General features: G+C 57.0%; 2 protein-coding genes across 5 annotated transcripts; one reads left to right on the top strand and one right to left on the bottom strand.

Moving 5' to 3' along the window:
* Nucleotides 1-1,141: 1,141 nt before the first annotated feature.
* On the bottom strand, nt 1,142-15,493 carry MMP25 (matrix metallopeptidase 25). 4 transcript variants are annotated; one of them, XM_015442612.4, is made up of 10 exons: nt 14,844-15,493; nt 14,513-14,645; nt 11,620-11,755; nt 11,218-11,510; nt 4,669-4,845; nt 4,485-4,569; nt 4,266-4,348; nt 3,544-3,696; nt 3,209-3,466; nt 1,142-3,049 (listed from the first exon to the last, which is right to left on the bottom strand). In XM_015442612.4, the coding sequence occupies exons 2-10, from the start codon at nt 14,550-14,552 to the stop codon at nt 2,778-2,780; spliced, it is 1,497 nt and encodes a 498-aa protein (XP_015298098.1). In that variant the 5' UTR covers nt 14,553-14,645; nt 14,844-15,493; the 3' UTR covers nt 1,142-2,777. The 4 variants fall into 4 exon arrangements, with proteins under 4 accessions (XP_015298098.1, XP_005591090.2, XP_065393039.1 ...); XM_005591033.4 differs by having other exon boundaries at nt 15,058-15,493; XM_065536967.2 differs by lacking the exons at nt 14,513-14,645; nt 14,844-15,493 and adding an exon at nt 13,051-13,312.
* LOC123570542 (uncharacterized) lies at nt 7,055-7,858 on the top strand. The gene is given in 2 exon segments (XM_065537661.2): nt 7,055-7,135; nt 7,137-7,858. Coding segments are annotated over 2 exon segments (690 nt in total). The 3' UTR covers nt 7,746-7,858.
* Nucleotides 15,494-16,128: the final 635 nt, after the last annotated feature.

The following is a 16,128-nucleotide window of genomic DNA, read 5'->3' as shown; positions in this document are numbered from 1 at the left end:
GGGTTTCACCATATTGGCCAGTTGGTCTAAAACTCTCGACCTCAAGTGACACCTGCCTCTCAAACGACTGCATCAGCCTCCCAAAGTGCCTGGATTACAGGTGTGAGCCACCGCACCCGGCCTTTTTTTTTTTTTTTTTTTTTTTTTTTTGAGACAGATCTGTTGCCCAGGGTGGAGCGCAGTGGTGTGATCACAGCTCATCGTTGCCAAGACTTCCCGCCTTCAAGTGATTCTCTCCTCTTAGCCTTCTAAGTAGCTGGGACTACAGACACGAGTCGCCACCACGCCCGGCTAATTTTTGGATTATTTTGTAGAGACAAGGTCTCACTATGTTGCCCAGGCTGGTCTTGAAATCCTGGGCTCCAGCCATCCTCCTACTTTGACCTCCCGAAGTGTTTGGATTATAGGCATGAGCCACTGCGCCCAGCCTCTTTCCAACTTTCTGGATGATGTCCTTTGAAGCACAAAAGTTTGAAATTTTGATTATGAGACCATTTAAAAAATAAAAATAATTGCTTTGACATGACATTTTTGTGTAGCAGTTATAAAATTTTAAAGGCTCTGGAAGTCTACATGGAGCCATGAGGCAGTCTCAATTCCACAGTGGCCGACTGTCCTCCAGGTGCCCCATAACCAACTTTTGGGTTCCTCTCTACTTCTTCCTCCCACTCTTCTTTCTTCTTTTTCTTCTTCTTCTTTTTATTTTATTTTATTATTATTTTTTTTGAGACGGAGTCTCGCTCTGTTGCCCAGGCTGGAGTGCAATCATGAGATCTTGGCTCACTGCAACCTCCCTCTCCCAGGTTCAAGAGATTCTCCTGTCTCAGCCTCCTTAATAGCTGGGATTACAGACATGCACCACCATGCCTGGTTAATTTTTTTTTCTATTTTTAGTGGAGATGGGATTTCTGCATGTTGGCCAGGCTGGTCTCAAATTCCTGACCTCAAATGATCTGCCTGCCTTGGTCTCCCAAAATGCTAAGATTAAGGTGTAAGCCACCACACCCAGCCCCACTCTTCCTTCTTAGATTCTCCATCAACCCTGGATTCCTTCTTCTGCAAAGCAGGGAGATTCAGGTCGTCCAGTTCCTGCCACCACATTTCTCCCTAAGTCCATCAATGCTCAGAAGAATGAAAGGGCTTTTTGTCCATTCATTTTTATTGTCCTGACTAGGATGAATAAGTTTCTAAAATACACATTTCTCCCTCCTCATACATGGAAAAGAAACCGACAGAGGCCCAAATCATTTCCCAGCAGCCCAGAATTCCCAGGTAACTGACTGACCAAAGTCTCCTGCCTCTGTCCTCATGCTGATCTGTTTGTATGAGAAATTGGGGGAACCCCTTCCCTGGTCGCGGGGATGGCTGCCCACAGCCTCAGCTCCAGGAAGCACTAGGGGGTCACGGAGGCTGGACAGCAACTTAGGAAGTGGCCCCCAAGTGACTACCCATGGGGGTCAGGCCGTCAGTGTGGCTCTGTAGAGAAGATATGAAGAGATTGGTCCTGGGATGGGGGAACACTTCAGAGCCACAGAAACACCACAAGACAGTCAGCTACTGCCCCCCACAATCCCCGCAACTAGTTAAAATGCAGATTCCTGACCCCACCCTGAGTGAGGATTCAGGGTGAGGTGTGGGATCTGCAAACTTAAATTTCCCAGTGATCCTGATGTGGGATAGCCTAGAAAAATAGTTCCAGAGGCAATCATTTAGATCCTAAAACTGTGGGGAGTAGGGACAGGGTGAATCAGGTGCCCCCAGGTTCCACCCACCCCTCACTCTAGAACTAAGGCCTTCCAGGAGAGAGTGCTTAGGGGGCAATGACCAGGCTTGAGCCACGGTTCCGTCCCTGTCTTTCCACCAGCATTGAGTTGATGGGAGTTAAGCTGTTCTCTCCAGGGTGCAAGCAGGGAAGGGGTTCTTGGGGATAGAAGGGTGCTCCATTCAATGGGAGGCAGTTCTGGGCCCAGGGAGGTGCCCAGGCTGGGTGGCCTGAGGAGGAGGAGATGGGCGGCAGGGGAGGAATGGAAACAAGGTTAACAGGGTCTGGAGAGCAAGGATCATCCCTCCAGCCACTGATGCCACCACCCAGGACGTGGCGCATGGGTCCTCAAGGGTGGTATCTGGGCTGGTTCCGGGTCTGGGTCCCAGGTTCCCACCAATGTGGCAATGACTGTAGAGGGGCATCGTGGGAGCAGAACGGGGTGAGAAACTGCGGGTGGGAGAGGGCAGGGCCCAGCTTCGCAGTAAAGCCTGTCCTCTAACGACCCAGGAACGCCAGGCACAGTGGCCAGGCAGGGCGGGGCTGCGGAGAGTCCCGGGACTGCGCTCCGAGAAAAGCTGCCTTTTCCTGGAAAAGGACAGTCCTTCGGGGGCAGCTCGCGGCCAGGGACCGCCGACCCTCCGGGTGAGGCCGCAGGCCCGCCCCTTGTCCTCCCCGGGCTCGGTCCTATCCCCCGGGCGGCTGCCGCGAGGGAACGACGGGGGCGGCGACCGACACGTGGACCCAGCGCGCGCGCGCGCGCCCCCTGGCGGCCGGTTCAGGTGGCATCGCAGGGGGCGGGAGATCCCGCGGAGACTGAGCCCAGCGCCAGGGCGACCAGTCCCCGCTGCCGCCGCCCCTGCGCGGGAGATCCACCCCGCTTAGTCCGCGCCCAAGCCCCAGTCTGTGGGAACAGACAAGGGGCCTCCGCCCAGCGCCTCACAACCCCCGACCAGGTCCAGCTGCGGGGGACTCGGCCGTGGCGGGCGCTGTTCCGTCTGGATCGCTCCCCCCATCAGCAGGAGGCGACAACCCTCACCAGCAGGGGCAAGAGGAGCAGCGGGAGGGGAGCGGGCCGCCGTCCTGCGGCCTGGTTGAGCTCGCACTGACAATCGCAGGCTCTGGACTCGGGGGTCGCTTTGGGGGGCCTGGGGGCGCGGGGACCAAAACTTGGGGCGGGGCAGTCCAGCCAGTTGGGACCCATGGGCTGGGGGGCGTCCGGCTCGGCCTTGATGCTGTTCTTGGGGAAGCGCCAGTAGTGGGCACCCTTGAAGAAGTAGGTGTCACCTGGGAGAGCAGAGCTTGAGTCCCGGTCCCGCCCCGCCCCGCCCCCCCTCCCTGCTGCCCAAGGACCCCCATCCCCGCAGGGTGGTCTCCATGTCCCCATTCCCCACACCCCTCTCCCCACGCCAGGCCCAGTAACCCGCAGGTCACCGCGCTTCCCACCTGCGTTGCTGACGGTGACATCGTCAGGGGAGGGGGGCGCGCCTTCCCAGAGGCTCAGGTCGCGAGGGTAGCCAGGGTCCGGGCGCGCCGCCGACTCATCGTAGCGCCAGTACTGCCGGCCGCGGACCAGGTAGGTCTTCCCGTTCTGTGGCCACGAGAACACGGCATCCACCTCCTCCCCGGGGGGCAGCCCCAGCTCCGTGAGCGGCCGCGCCCCGCGCTCCAGCTGCCGGTCCTGGAACACCCAGAACTGGGGCCCTGCAGAGCGGAGGCCGGGAGGTCAGCGTGGGCTCCCCGCGCCGGCCCCAGCGCGCTCCACGGCCGGCCCCACTCACCGCTGAAGAGAAGGATTCTGCCGTCTCCGTGCCGGGCATAGGCGGCCTGCACTACCCTCACCTGGGCAGGCAGCCCCTCCCAGAAGCGGTGCAGCCGCGCAGGCCGCGGGGACACCAGCTGTCCAGAGGGCTGGAGGCGCCAGAACCAGGGGCCTGCAGGGCACAAAGGGGTTCACAGGAAGGCATGAGACAGCAGGAGGTCTCCTCCCGCAGCGTGTGTGGCTGGGTAGGGAGGGGTCCCATCTGGAAATCAAGGGCGCAATGGATCTAGGGTGACCAGCCCATCCTGGCCTGCCTGGGACTTTTCCCTTTTTAGCACTAAAAGTCCCAGGGCCGTGCCTGGTGGCTCAGACCTGTAATGCCAGCACATTGGGAGGCTGACAATGGAGACTCACTTGAGCCAGGAGATTGAGACCAGCCTGGGCAATATAGTGAGACCCCATCTCTACAAAATAAAAAAATAAATTACTAGCAAGGCATGTTGGCATGTGCCTGTGGTCCCAGCTACTAGGAAGGCTGAGGTGGGAAGATCACTTGATCCCCGTATTTTGAGGCTGCAGTGAGCCATGATCACACCACTGCACTTTGGCCCAGGCAACAAAGCAAGACTCCGTCTCAAAGAAGAAGAAAAAAGTTCCACTTCCAGGGTAAGTCCACAACCCCAGTGGGTCACTGAAGTGGGCAGGAAGCCAACATACATGAGGCCACATGAAATGACTCACCTTTGAAGAAGAAAGTTTCCCCTCGGATGTTGGCGATGGCGTCAAAATTGCCCTCACATCGATCAGGGATGGGGAAGGATGGGCTGGGGAGGAAAGGAAAGGTGAGCGGGGTAGGGGGCTTGTTTCCTCCAAGGCGGAGACACCCACCATCCCCATCTCAGAGGACACTGAGGCTGGGCAGCTGGTCACCCAAGGTCACCCATTTAGTGGGGGACTCACCTGTCTGGGGGTGAGACTGGGGGCCGGGGAGGAGGAGCCAGGGGTTTCCTTGTGGGCTTGTCATATGGGGTTTGGGGTGCCTTCCCTGTGGGGAAAGAGTCAAGCAAGTGTGGGTCCCCTGGCCTGCTGCAGAGGACACTGGATGGGGCAATGATGGTTTCACGGCGGGTCCCTCTCCTCCTACCATAGAGCTGCTGCAGGCCATCACGGTCATCCGGAGACAGGCGGTACTTGTCAGGGTTGCCCACCGGACCCTGGTAGAAGGGCCTCATAATGGAGTTGGGGGCTGAGGAGTGGCCCAGGCCCAGGGCGTGGCCAAACTCATGGACAGCCACGGCAAACAGGTCCGTCCCCTCGCCGTCTGCAGGAGAAAGTGGACGGAAGCTGAGGCTGCCCCTGCCTGGGGAAAGGGGGCACAGGAAGGCCCTGCGAGTGCGGCTATGGCCAACAGGAACAGCAGGACACCCTCCAGAGGTGGCCCCAGCCTCCTCTGCCCGGGACCCCCCCGAACTCTCCATCATCCCTGTCTCGTCACCCAGTCAGCATGGCTGTGCTGGACACTGGACCACAAGGCTGAAAAGACCCAGAGAACACGCAGAGGAAGAGGCCACCTTACACACAGATGGAGCCCCTCCTCTGGGAAGGGAGCACTTTTTGCACAGAAGTTTGAGGGGAGGAGCTGGATGTAGTGACTCACACCTATAATCCCAGCACTTTTGGCGTCCTGGGTGGGAGGATAGCTTGAGCCCAGGAGTTCAAGACCAGCCTGGACAACATAAGGAGATCCCCATCCCTATAAAAATAAAAATAAAAAAATTAGCCAGGAATGGTGGCGCACGCCTGTAGTCCCAGCTACTCAGGTCCCAGGTTGAGGCAGGGAGGCAGGAGTATTGCTGGAGCCCGGGAGGTCAAGGCTGCAGTGACCCATGACCGTGTCATTGCACTCCAGCCTGGACGACAGAACAAGACTCCGTCTCAAAAAAAGAAAACAGAAAATAAAAGAAACTTGAGAGGGCGGTGGGGCGAGGGCAGGAGCCTACAAGGTGCGTGCCATTCTCTGCAGACAGCCCCAGCCCTGGGAGCATCCCCTCCTCCCAGCTACAGTCTATGGTCAGCGACTCCCACCCCTCTCCCCCTTGCCACCCCCATCCGCTGGGGATGTAGGTCCATGTCCTTGACCCAAGACCTTCTCCCATTCCTGCCTCCTACCCCATTCCTACCCCCATCCCTCCTCAAGTCATACCCCTTACATTCCTTGAGTCCTCCATCCCCCCTCCCCATCTCCCTGTCCACAGCCTCTACCCCTCCTCATCCTACCCTGTACCACCCCCACCCCAAGTCTTCCTGCATCTCCTTGGGAACACAGAGCTCCTCTAGCAGGCACTCTCAGACCACAGCCTGCTGGCCCCAGCACCCGGCCTCACTCCCAGCCTCTTCCCACCACAGCAGCCTCTTCCCTCCAGATTCAGCTCAGGCGCTCAGGACCGCCAGGACCCAGAGGATTCACATGCCAGCCTGGCTGAAGCCCAGCTCCTCATCAACTGGTGAGCCGCCTGCTGCCTCCTGCTCTGGCTGCTGAGAGGCCAGAAGAGACCAAGACAGAGACACAGCCCCACAGCACCACAGGGAGGCCCCGATGGCCCCATGCGGATGAGTTTCATGGCCATCTCCAACTAAGGTCAGCACTGTTCAGGGCAGGCTCGTAGGTAACGACCTGGTGAACTGAAAAGCAAACTTATCGCACTCGCTAAAGCCACTTGCTGAGCGTCTAAGCATGAAATGTGAGTCCTAAGAGGGGTAGCAAACACGTTTTCATTCACTTCTCACCAAACCTGTCTCCTAAGCCCATTTTACAGAGGAGGAAACTGAGGCACAGAGACTTCAAGGTAGGTGGCCAGGTACCCTGGCTCTGCCGGCCTGCCTTTCATCAGGGGTTTCAATGGTCTTGGTCAAATCACATCTGCACTGATGAATTTCCCTGTCGACTGTAGGTTCTCTTGTTGCTCTGAGTTCTTTTTCTGAGAAACTGGGGGAAGTTTGGTGTTTCAATCAGAGCGATATCATTCATCTCTCACCTTCTTCCCTGCCTTGTCTCTCCTTGGCCATACTGAGCTTCCGGACCCTGCACCCCTTCCTGCACCCTTGTCACGCCATGCATCTCGGGGAAATTACACAACCACAACTGTGCAGCCCCAGCCCTACGAGATTCTCAGAGGGCAGTCCACAGGGGCCCCAGTACCTCCTATCATCCTTGCCCCAGGCTCTGGCAGGCAGCTCCTGCACGCTTCCCTCAGCCCCATGGCAGGCTCACAGCCCCTCGAGCTTCCAGTCAACCCCAGCCCCCAATTCTCAGATGATAAATGTGTTTCCTGTTTCATCAAGACAGGACATCAATGTTATCTGTAACTTCCGGTGCACTGGGGCACACAGCTGCATCTCCCCATGCTCACCTCCTGCCTCTTGCTGTGCTCAGTGTGAGGACTTAGCCTGGATCACCTCCTCCAGGACAAGAACAACCTACCCTCATCTGTCCATCCAATCTACCCACCCATCCATCCCTGCCTCTGGACATGTATCCTTCCATCCATCCATCCCCCGCCTCTGTGCATGCATCTGTCCGTCCATCCATCCCTGCCTCTGTGCATGCATCTGTCAGTCCATCCATCCCTGCCTCTGTGCATGCATCTGTCCATCCATCCATCCCTGCCTCTGTGCATGCATCTGTCAGTCCATCCATCCCTGCCTCTGTGCGTGCATCTGTCCATCCATCCATCCCTGCCTCTGTGCATGCATCTGTCAGTCTATCCATCCCTGCCTCTGTGCATGCATCTGTCCATCCATCCCTGCCTCTGTGCGTGCATCTGTCCATCCATCCATCCCTGCCTCTGTGCATGCATCTGTCCGTCCATCCCTGACTCTGTGCATGCATCTGTCCATCCATCCATCCCTGCCTCTGTGCATGCATCTGTCAGTCTATCCATCCCTGACCCCTTCTTTGTATCAGCTCATCCAGTGTTCAGTGCTCACAACTCCCTCATCCTAAGACGCTCATTGGACCTATTCCCTCCCCTCACCCCACGCGGCTCTCTGCCCTCCCTTCCCAGTCAAGTTCTCCAGCCAGTGGTCTCAACTCAATCTTCACTTCCTCTGCTCCTCTCATGCCTAAGCCCACTGTGGCCTAAATTCTTCCCCAACGCGCTGGGTCTACAGGCACTAAAAAGGTGACTTTGTCCCTGGATGACCAAATACAAGCCAATGTAATTTACTGGGCTTGTTTTTGTCCCAGCCACGGCTGACCACTTCCTCCTTCACTCTTGTTGTTGATCACCTTTGGGCTCAGTCTTTCTCCATCTCTGTTGATGCCACCTACCCCTTCATGGTGGGGTTCTCTGTAGCTCTGTATCTGACCGTCACGTTCCACCCTTTCCTCCCAGAAGCTTGCCAGCCCCCATGGACTGCTGGCTCTCAAGGCGGCCACTAGCCCAGCTCTGACAGCAGATGGCAATGCACACTATGTGGCCCGGGGCAGGCCCTGTGCTGAGAGGCACGGGTGAATCGCTCATTTCATCGGCAAGCCCATGCCACCAGCAGGCACCATTCTCCTTGCATTTCTCAGGCGAGGAACCTGAGACAATGAGGTGAAGGAAGTTATTCATTACGAGGGGAAGAACCCTGACTTACTTGAATTCAACTTTGAAGCCCACATCCTCCTTTTGTGTGTGACAGGGTCTCACTGTGTCACCCAGGCCGCAGTGCAGTGGTGTGAACACAGCTCATTACAGTCTCAACCTCCCTGACTCAAGCATTCCTCCCGTTTCAGCCTCCTGAGTAGCTGGGACTACAAGCATGTGCCTCCACGCCTGGCTGAAGCCCACATGTTAATGTTGCGGCACACAGCCTCCCCAGCTTTTGCCTCGCCCAAGCCCTCTGCAGGACCTAGGCACCTCCCTGGCTGCCCCTCTCCCCCCGTCACTCAGGCTCCCCAGCAGCCCACAGCCAATGTAGTTAATATGGGGCTACAAAGAGCTGGGCCTGGCCTCAGGCGGGATCGCCTCCCTGGCATTGCCATCCCTGCTGCAGAGCTCCCATGGGATCAGGCTCCAGCTGAGACCACATCCTCACTCAGCTTCTAGACTGTTCCTGCTTACCATCCCCCTCAGCACATGGCCCCTGAGAAACTGCTTGCACAAGAATTTCCCTCTGGAGCTCCACCTCTAGGGAACCTGACCTCAGACAGAGGAGACCAAGCTCCAGGGCAGGATCCTCAACTTCCTGGGCCCCACCTGCATGGCCAGCCCGGAGCTCTGCAGACTCCCACCCAGACCTGCACTCATGCCTGCCTTCTGCAAGCCTGCTCCTCCCTCTCCCACTCTCCCACCTGCATTAACAGCACCACTAGGACACCATCCTCCAAAGGCCCCAGCCTCATCTCTCCTGTCACCAGGATCCAGCCAGATCTCAATCCGTGCCCATCGTAACTGAACCTCCCTTAGATCCATTCACTGCCCCCTTCCCCGGGAGCACACTCCACCATCTCGTGCCTGGACCGTGCGAGAACTTCCTGCCTCCCTGCCTCTATCCTACCCCCGGACCCCGCTGAAGTTGATGATAGTTCCAGAATGCAAAACCCCTTAATGATTCCCCAACTGAACAGTCTTCCACATGCTTTCAAGGTCCTTGGTGATCTGGGACCTGCCACCTTCTGCAGTCTCCCTACTGATGCCATAGTTTTGGCGTCCGGCCTCAGATGTCCCGGGTCATTTCCCTGTTCACTGGCTCCTCGTACCCTTGACTGAGCTGACTCGCTGCCTTCCTATTGGATCTCAACCCTGTGTGCCCGGGGAGAGCGGAACCCTGTATGTCTGGTCTTGTGCTAGTAGGCGCTCAGTGTGTATGTGTGGATATTCACATATATATATATTTGAGATGGAGTTTTGCTCTTGTTGTCCAGGTTAGAGTGCAGTGGCACGATCTCGGCTCACTGCAACCTCTGCCTCCTGGATTCAATAGATGCTCCTGCCTCAGTCTCTCCAGTAGCTGGGATTACAGGTGTGCGCCACCACACCCGGCTAATTTTTTGTATTTTTTAGTAGAGACGGGGTTTCAACATGTTGGTCAGGCTGGTCTCAAGCTCCTGACTTCAGGTGATCTGCCTGCCTGTGCCTCCCAAAGTGCTGGGATTACAGGCGGAAGCAACGGCGCCCGGCCTATATTCATATATATATTGAGGGAATGAAGTCACCTCTTCTAGGAAGCCTCCTCTTGCCCAAGAGCTTTGGGCCAACATCTCTGAGCCCCTGCAGGCTTGAGGACTTCCTCTGCTGGGACTCTGTGCAGCTGTGTCACTGTGGGTTTTGTCATTGCCAGTCACTCTTCTGACTCAGCTGCCAGGTAGAGGTTTGTTTTCATCTCTGTAAGCCCCCAGCTCTGCATTGGAGCTAGGCACCTGCTAGTCCTCTGTGATGGTCAATTTGGCCCAGCTGTCGTGCCCAGCTGGTTGGTGAAACACCAGTCTAGATGCTATGGTGAAGGTGCTTTGTAGATGCAATTAACATCTACAATCAGTTGACCTTAAGTCAAGTAGATCATGCTCCATAGTGTGGCTGGGGGTGGGGCGGGGGCAAAGCCAATCGGTTCAAGGCCTTGAGAGCAAAAGCTAAGGTTTTCTGGAGAGGAAGGAATTCTGCCTCCAGACTGTCACTGAAATCCAGAGTTGCCAGCCTGCCATACAAATTTTGGACTTGCTAGCCCCTACAATCACATGAGCCAATTCCTTAAAATAAATCTCTTTACATACACACACACACACACACACACCCCTCCCCACACACACATACACACACAGACACATCCCACACACACACATCTTATTGGTTTTGTTTCTCTGGAGACCCCCTAGATGATAGAGCCTCCATCAATAAATATAACTTAAACCTAATTATTGGCCAGGAGTGGTGGCTCATGCCTATAATCCCAACGCCTTGAGAGACCAAGATGGGAGGATTACTTGAGCCCAGGAGTTCAAGACCAGCCCTGGCAACACAGTGAAGCCTGGTCTCTACAAAAAATTTTAAAACTAGCCAGGTGTGGTGGTGCACATCTGTGGTCCTGGCTACGTGGGTGGCCGAGGAAGGAGGATTGCTTGAGCCCAGGAGGTGAAGGCTGAAGTGAGCTATGATCGTGCCATTGCACTCCAGCCTGAGCAAGATAATGAGATCCTGTTTCTACAAAAGGTAAAAAAAAAAAAAAAAAAAAAAAAAAGGCCAGGTATGAAGGTGTGCACCAGTGATCCCAGCTACTCTGGAGACTGAGGTGGGAGGATTGCTTGAGCCAGAAGTTCATGGTTGCAGTTAGCTCTGATTGCACCACTGCACTCTAACCTAAGGAACAGAGCGAGACCTTGTGGGGTTTTTTTGTTTTTTTTTTTTTTGAGACGGAGTCTGGCTCTGTGGCCCAGGCTGGAGTGCAGCGGCGCGATCTCGGCTCACTGCAAGCTCCGCTGGGTTCACGCCATTCTCCTGCCTCAGCCTCCGGAGTAGCTGGGACTACAGGCCACCCGCCACCGCGCCCAGCTAATTTTTTGTATTTTTAGTAGAGACGGGGTTTCACCGTGTTAGCCAGGATGGTCTCGATCTCCTGACCTTGTGATCCGCCCGCTTCAGCCTCCCAGAAAACTTATTCTGGCCGAGACCAGACCTGGCAAGAGGATCTCTCATAAGAAAGGAGATTTTACCTGTTGACCCAAAAGTCCAGGTCTCCTCATCGTCAAAGTGAGTGTCCCCAGAGATGGGGTGCTCCCCGGGGAAGAAGGCATGGGCTAGGGTGCCCCCCAACCCGTCGAAGGGGTAGCTGTCCTGGTGGAAGGCGCGGGCAAAGTCGATGAGGATGTCGGGCTCCTGGCCCTGGGAGGAATCTACCTCATGAAATGTGAGGTCTGACTCCATGCCCCAGGCCATCAGGGCATAGTTCATGAGGACCCGCACGGTCTCCTGGCTCAGTTGGGAGCTCTGGGGGAAGGAACGTACCCTGGGGAGAGGGGAGCAAGGCGTAAGGGTAGCCGTGGAGGGAGTAGGCAGCCATTCAAAGCTGGAGCCCAGCAGGCAGGCCCAGGGTGCGGGTGGGCCCCGGGACCTACCTCCATGTCAGGGTTCGCTTCTTCCACACGCTGCCGCTCAGAGCATACCTGCGACGTCGCCTGACCAGCCCCGCCACCCCCAGCACGTCAGGCAGGGAGCAGCGGGGCTTTCGCATGGTGGCCACTGTCTCTGGGTCTGTGGGAGACATTTGGCGATGTGGGGGAAAGGGGTGCACAATAGGAGAGCCTGCCTTAATCAAAGCACCAGTCAACTTTCTACATGGGAAAACTGAGGCTCAGAGGGCTTAAGAAACGTGTCCTCGAAGGCCCCACAGCCCAGATTTGAACCCAGGCAGTCTGTCTCTAGAAGCCAGCTCCTACCAAGCTATTCCCACTGCCCTTTGGAGCGGCGTCACTTGGCCTGGGACAAACTGGCTGCATGCAGGTGGTGCTCAGAGGCTCAGGCCAGGATTTCGCATCCAGCTTTCCTGGGCCCTGGTGGGCAGACTCTGGAGAAAGGAACCCTGGGTATGTAGTGAGGACCTTTGAGGCTGGAACCCTCTGGGAGCTGTGCAGGCCTCACACCATCACTGCCAAGCTCTCCTCAAACCCAGATTAAGTCCAAAGTCCCCAGGCCGGCTGGGTCTCTGGCCTCCTGTGGCAAGCCACCTCCTCCGGGGTTAGGTCTCTCTGGGGTCCCCTTTCCCAGTCAGGCTCCATCCCCAGTAGCCTCATTTCCAAATTAAGGTCAAACTGCATCTCATTTGTTGAGACAGCAAATAGTAGTGAAGGACATATAGATGCCAGACACTGTTCTAGGCTGTTCGTGAGTCACCAGGACAGAGAAAGGGCCTACCTTTCCTTGTAGTGAGCCAGATCCTTCAAATTCCCTCTTCTTACCCACTTAACCCCACAGAAGAGTTCCTTGGCCCTGCCTCCAAAATATACACCCCGAATCTAACTACTCCTGGCCACATATGCCACCCATCCTCCTGCCACCATCCCTCGTGTGGACTCCGCAGCCATCTTCTGCCTGGTCTCAGGGCTCCTGCCTTTCGTTCTCCATCAGGACTCAGAGGAAGCTTAAAACTGCAAGTCAAGGCCGGGCACAGTGGCTCATGCCTGTAATCCCAGCACTGTGGGAAGCCAAGGTGGGCTGATTGCTTGAGACTCAGAGTTTGAGACCTGCTTGGCCAACATGGCAAAACCCTGTCTCGACTACACATAAAAAAAAATTAGCTGGGCATGGTGGCGGGTGCCTGTAGTCCCAGCTGCTCAGGAGGCTGAAGCACGAGAATCACTTGAACCTGGGAGGCAGAGGTTGCAGTGAGCCGAGATTGCACCACTGTACTCCAGCCTGTGCAACAGAGTGAGACTCTGTCAAAAAAAAAAAAAAAAAAAAGAACTGCAAGTCATACCAAGTTCCAAGTTACTTCCCTTCTGAGAACACTTGCGCAGTTGCTAATCACCGTTGGAATCAACCCCAATCACCTTTCAGGGCCCTTGGCTGAGGCCTCTCGCCAGAGCTCTTCAATGCTCCTTTCGCTCCAGGCACACAAGCTTGTGCGTGCCATGGGGTCTTTGCACTTGCCCGGGACATTCTTCTTCCACATCTTCCCATGGCTGGTTCCTCCTCTTTGTGGTCTCAGCTCATATGACACTTTTCAGAGGGACCTACCCTAACCTGACCAGCCCCTCGGTGCCAATAGCATTTTATTTTTTTCCAAACACTCACCACTATCTGAAATTATCTTGCATATTTATGTTCTTGATCTGTCTCTCTCTCCCTCGAGAAAGTTAGCTCCATGAGAGCAGGAACTTTACCTACTTTATTTATCACTATACCATTGGAGCTGAAAGGGCATGCCATCTAAGAGATGCTCAAAGTATATTTTGTTAGAGAGACTGGATCTCCATGTGTTGCCCAGGTTAGAGTGCAGTAGTGCAATGATAGCTCATTGCAGCCTTGAACTCCTGAGCTTAAGCAATCTTTCCACCTCAGCGTTCTGAGTAGCTGGGACCACAGGCCTATGCCACTACACTCGGCTAAGTTTAAAAAAATCAGGCTTTAGGCCAGGTGCGGTGGCTCACGCCTATAATCCCAACACTTTGGGAGGCCGAGGCGGGAGGATCACGAGGTAAGGAGATCGAGACCATCCTGGCTAACACAGTGAAACCCCGTCTCTACTAAAAATACAAAAAATTAGCCGGGCCGGGTGGCGGGCACCTGTAGTCCCAGTTACTCGGAGGCTGAGGCAGGAGAAGGGTGTGAAGCCGGGAGGTGGAGTTTGCAGTGAGCCGAGATTGCGCCACTGCACTCCAGCCTGGGCAACAGAGTGAGATTCCGTCTCAAAAAAAAAAAAAAAAATCCTTAGAGGGCTGGGCACGGTGGCACACCTGTAATCCGAGCACTTTGGGAGGCTGGCCACCTGAGGTCGGGAATTCGAGACCAGCCTGACCAACATGGAGAAACCCCCTCTCTACTAAAAATACAAAATTAGCCTGGCGTGGTGGCGCATGCCTGTAATCCCAGCTACTCAGGAGGCTGAGGCAGGAGAATCACTTGAACCTGGGAGGCAGAGATTGCGGTGAGCCAAGATCCTACCATGGCACTCCAGCCTGGGCAACAAGAGCAAAACTCTGTATCAAAAAAAAAAAAAATCCTTAGAGAGTGGGAGGCGTCTCACTTTGTTGGCCAAGCTGGTCTCAAACTCCTGGCCTCAAGCAATCCTTGAGTCTCCGCCTCCCAAAGCCCTGGGATTACAGGCATGAGCCACCAGGTTCTTGATAAATGCTTATGGAGAGATGAATGTCTGAGGCCCTCTGGGGTTGGGGCCTGAAATCAGCATCTTCACAGCTCCGTGTTCCAGGAGCACGCCGAGGTCTAAAGACTGTAGGGCGGTGGTCAGGCTGTATGCAGAGGCAGGGCTGGGGAGGGGTGGGGGCCACCTACCCATGCGGCCGGTCTCAGGCAGCCCCGCGAACCTCTGCATGACCTTGATGGCATTGCGCAACTTCGCAGGGCTCTGCAGCTGGGCCTGGGCAGGGTTGGGTGGCGGCAGGTAACCATAGCGCGTCAGCCAGTCCTAGGGCATCGGAGGGGACAGGTGAAGCGGGCTGGTGAAAAGTATGGGCTCTCCCTGCCCACCACCATCCTGGCAGCCCTGCCCGTCTCAGGCACTCAGAGCCGAGCGCCCCAGCCCCGGATGCCTGCCTGCTCCCCTCCGGAGGTCCCCACTTCAGTCCCGGGTTTGTCAGTCTTTGTCTGGACTTCAGCTCCTCACCTCAGCTCCTTTCCAGAGCTCCAAATCCCAGCCCCAAACCTCCCCACAGACCAAGAATCTGGGAGCCCAGACTCCATCCTCAGTCACTCTTTGGATATTGGAATCTTGCCCCTGCTTTCTCCGGACCCAGGAGTCCGGACCCGGTTTCCCTCTCAATCTCCCTGCAGACCCCAAGAAACTGCAGACCCCAAGAGCCTGCGGACACCGCGCTCACCACGCCCAGGCTCACGTCCTGCGCCGAGGGCTTCGGGGCGCGCGCGGGTGGTGGCAGCAGCGGGAGCAGCAGCGCCAGAAGCCGGAGCCGCAGCCGCATGGCGCGCCCCAGCCCTGGCCGCCGGCGGGGTTCGAAGGGGGCCTGGCTGGGGCCTCCCCGGGAACCTGGGGAAAGAGATCCGGGTCTGGAGAGGGCCGGGGGCACCCGGCACGGAGCAGGGAGGGATGGGCTGGAGGGCTGGGGTATGTTCGAGGGTCCTGGAAAACGCGCAGTGGAGTCAACGGAGGGTCCAGGAGGGCCAGGGTCGCGCCGCTGGGTGGGGTGGGCCTGGGAATCCCAGGACGGTAGAGAGGACGCGGGAGCGGCGCAGCCTCTCGGGGTCCCGGGGCTCTGCGCCGGCGGCCCCTCCTCTCTGGGCGCGAGCTGAGGGCTGGGTGGGGCGGGCCGGGCCGGGCGCACCCCGATAAGCGGTAAGGGCGCGGCAAGGGAAATGGCCCAATCTTCGGACGTCCAGGGACAAGGGGCGGGCCAAGAGGTGGCCCCTGCCCGACCCAGAGACCCTCCTCCGACGCAGGACGCCCGGGCGGGGGCCGGGGGTCCACGGCTCCAACTCCCTCGCTCGCAAGTTTCTCTTCCTAGATCCCCCCTCCTGTGGGACTCCCCGGGGCAGGGTTCGCTTCTGCTTTCTTGAAGCCGCGCGGCCTGGGGGAGGGCGGCCCGGGCCTCCGACTTAGCCAGCCCTCCCCATCCCTGTATCCCGCCCCGCTCCTTCCCCCCAGGACCGGTGCTGCGGGTTGTCTGAGAGCCGGGGGGATTTCCGGGCAGCAGGAGGCTGGGAAGGAAGCCTCCTTCCCTACGGGGTCCCGATCCGCCCTCTGCCCCGCCAGCTCCAGCTGTGCGCGGTTGCAGCTGCCAGAGGGCCGGATACTCAGTCCCCCAGCCCACGTGGGCTGCGCGCGGGACTCGGCTTGGGCAAGCGGGGGTTTGGGCCGCTCTAGATCCCAGGAACAGGAGCTGCTCTGCGACTGCGCCCGTCTCCCCAGGTGCCGGACATTTAAATGCAGCAACCAC

This window comes from Macaca fascicularis, chromosome 20 (assembly GCF_037993035.2).
Source record: "Macaca fascicularis isolate 582-1 chromosome 20, T2T-MFA8v1.1".
NCBI classification, from domain to species: domain Eukaryota; kingdom Metazoa; phylum Chordata; class Mammalia; order Primates; family Cercopithecidae; genus Macaca; species Macaca fascicularis.
This window is presented reverse-complemented; position numbering and strand designations above follow the sequence as displayed.

Bases quoted from the DNA above. Each gene is read 5' to 3' on its own strand.
- MMP25 (XM_005591033.4), bottom strand. From the start codon at position 15,156: ATGCGGCTGCGGCTCCGGCTTCTGGCGCTGCTGCTCCCGCTGCTGCCA. The intron at 4,570-4,668 runs GTAGGAGGAGAG...CTTTCCCCACAG, and splicing joins TGGCCTGCAGCAGCTCTATG to GGAAGGCACCCCAAACCCCA. The intron at 3,697-4,265 runs GTGAGTCATTTC...TGTGCCCTGCAG, and splicing joins GGAAACTTTCTTCTTCAAAG to GCCCCTGGTTCTGGCGCCTC.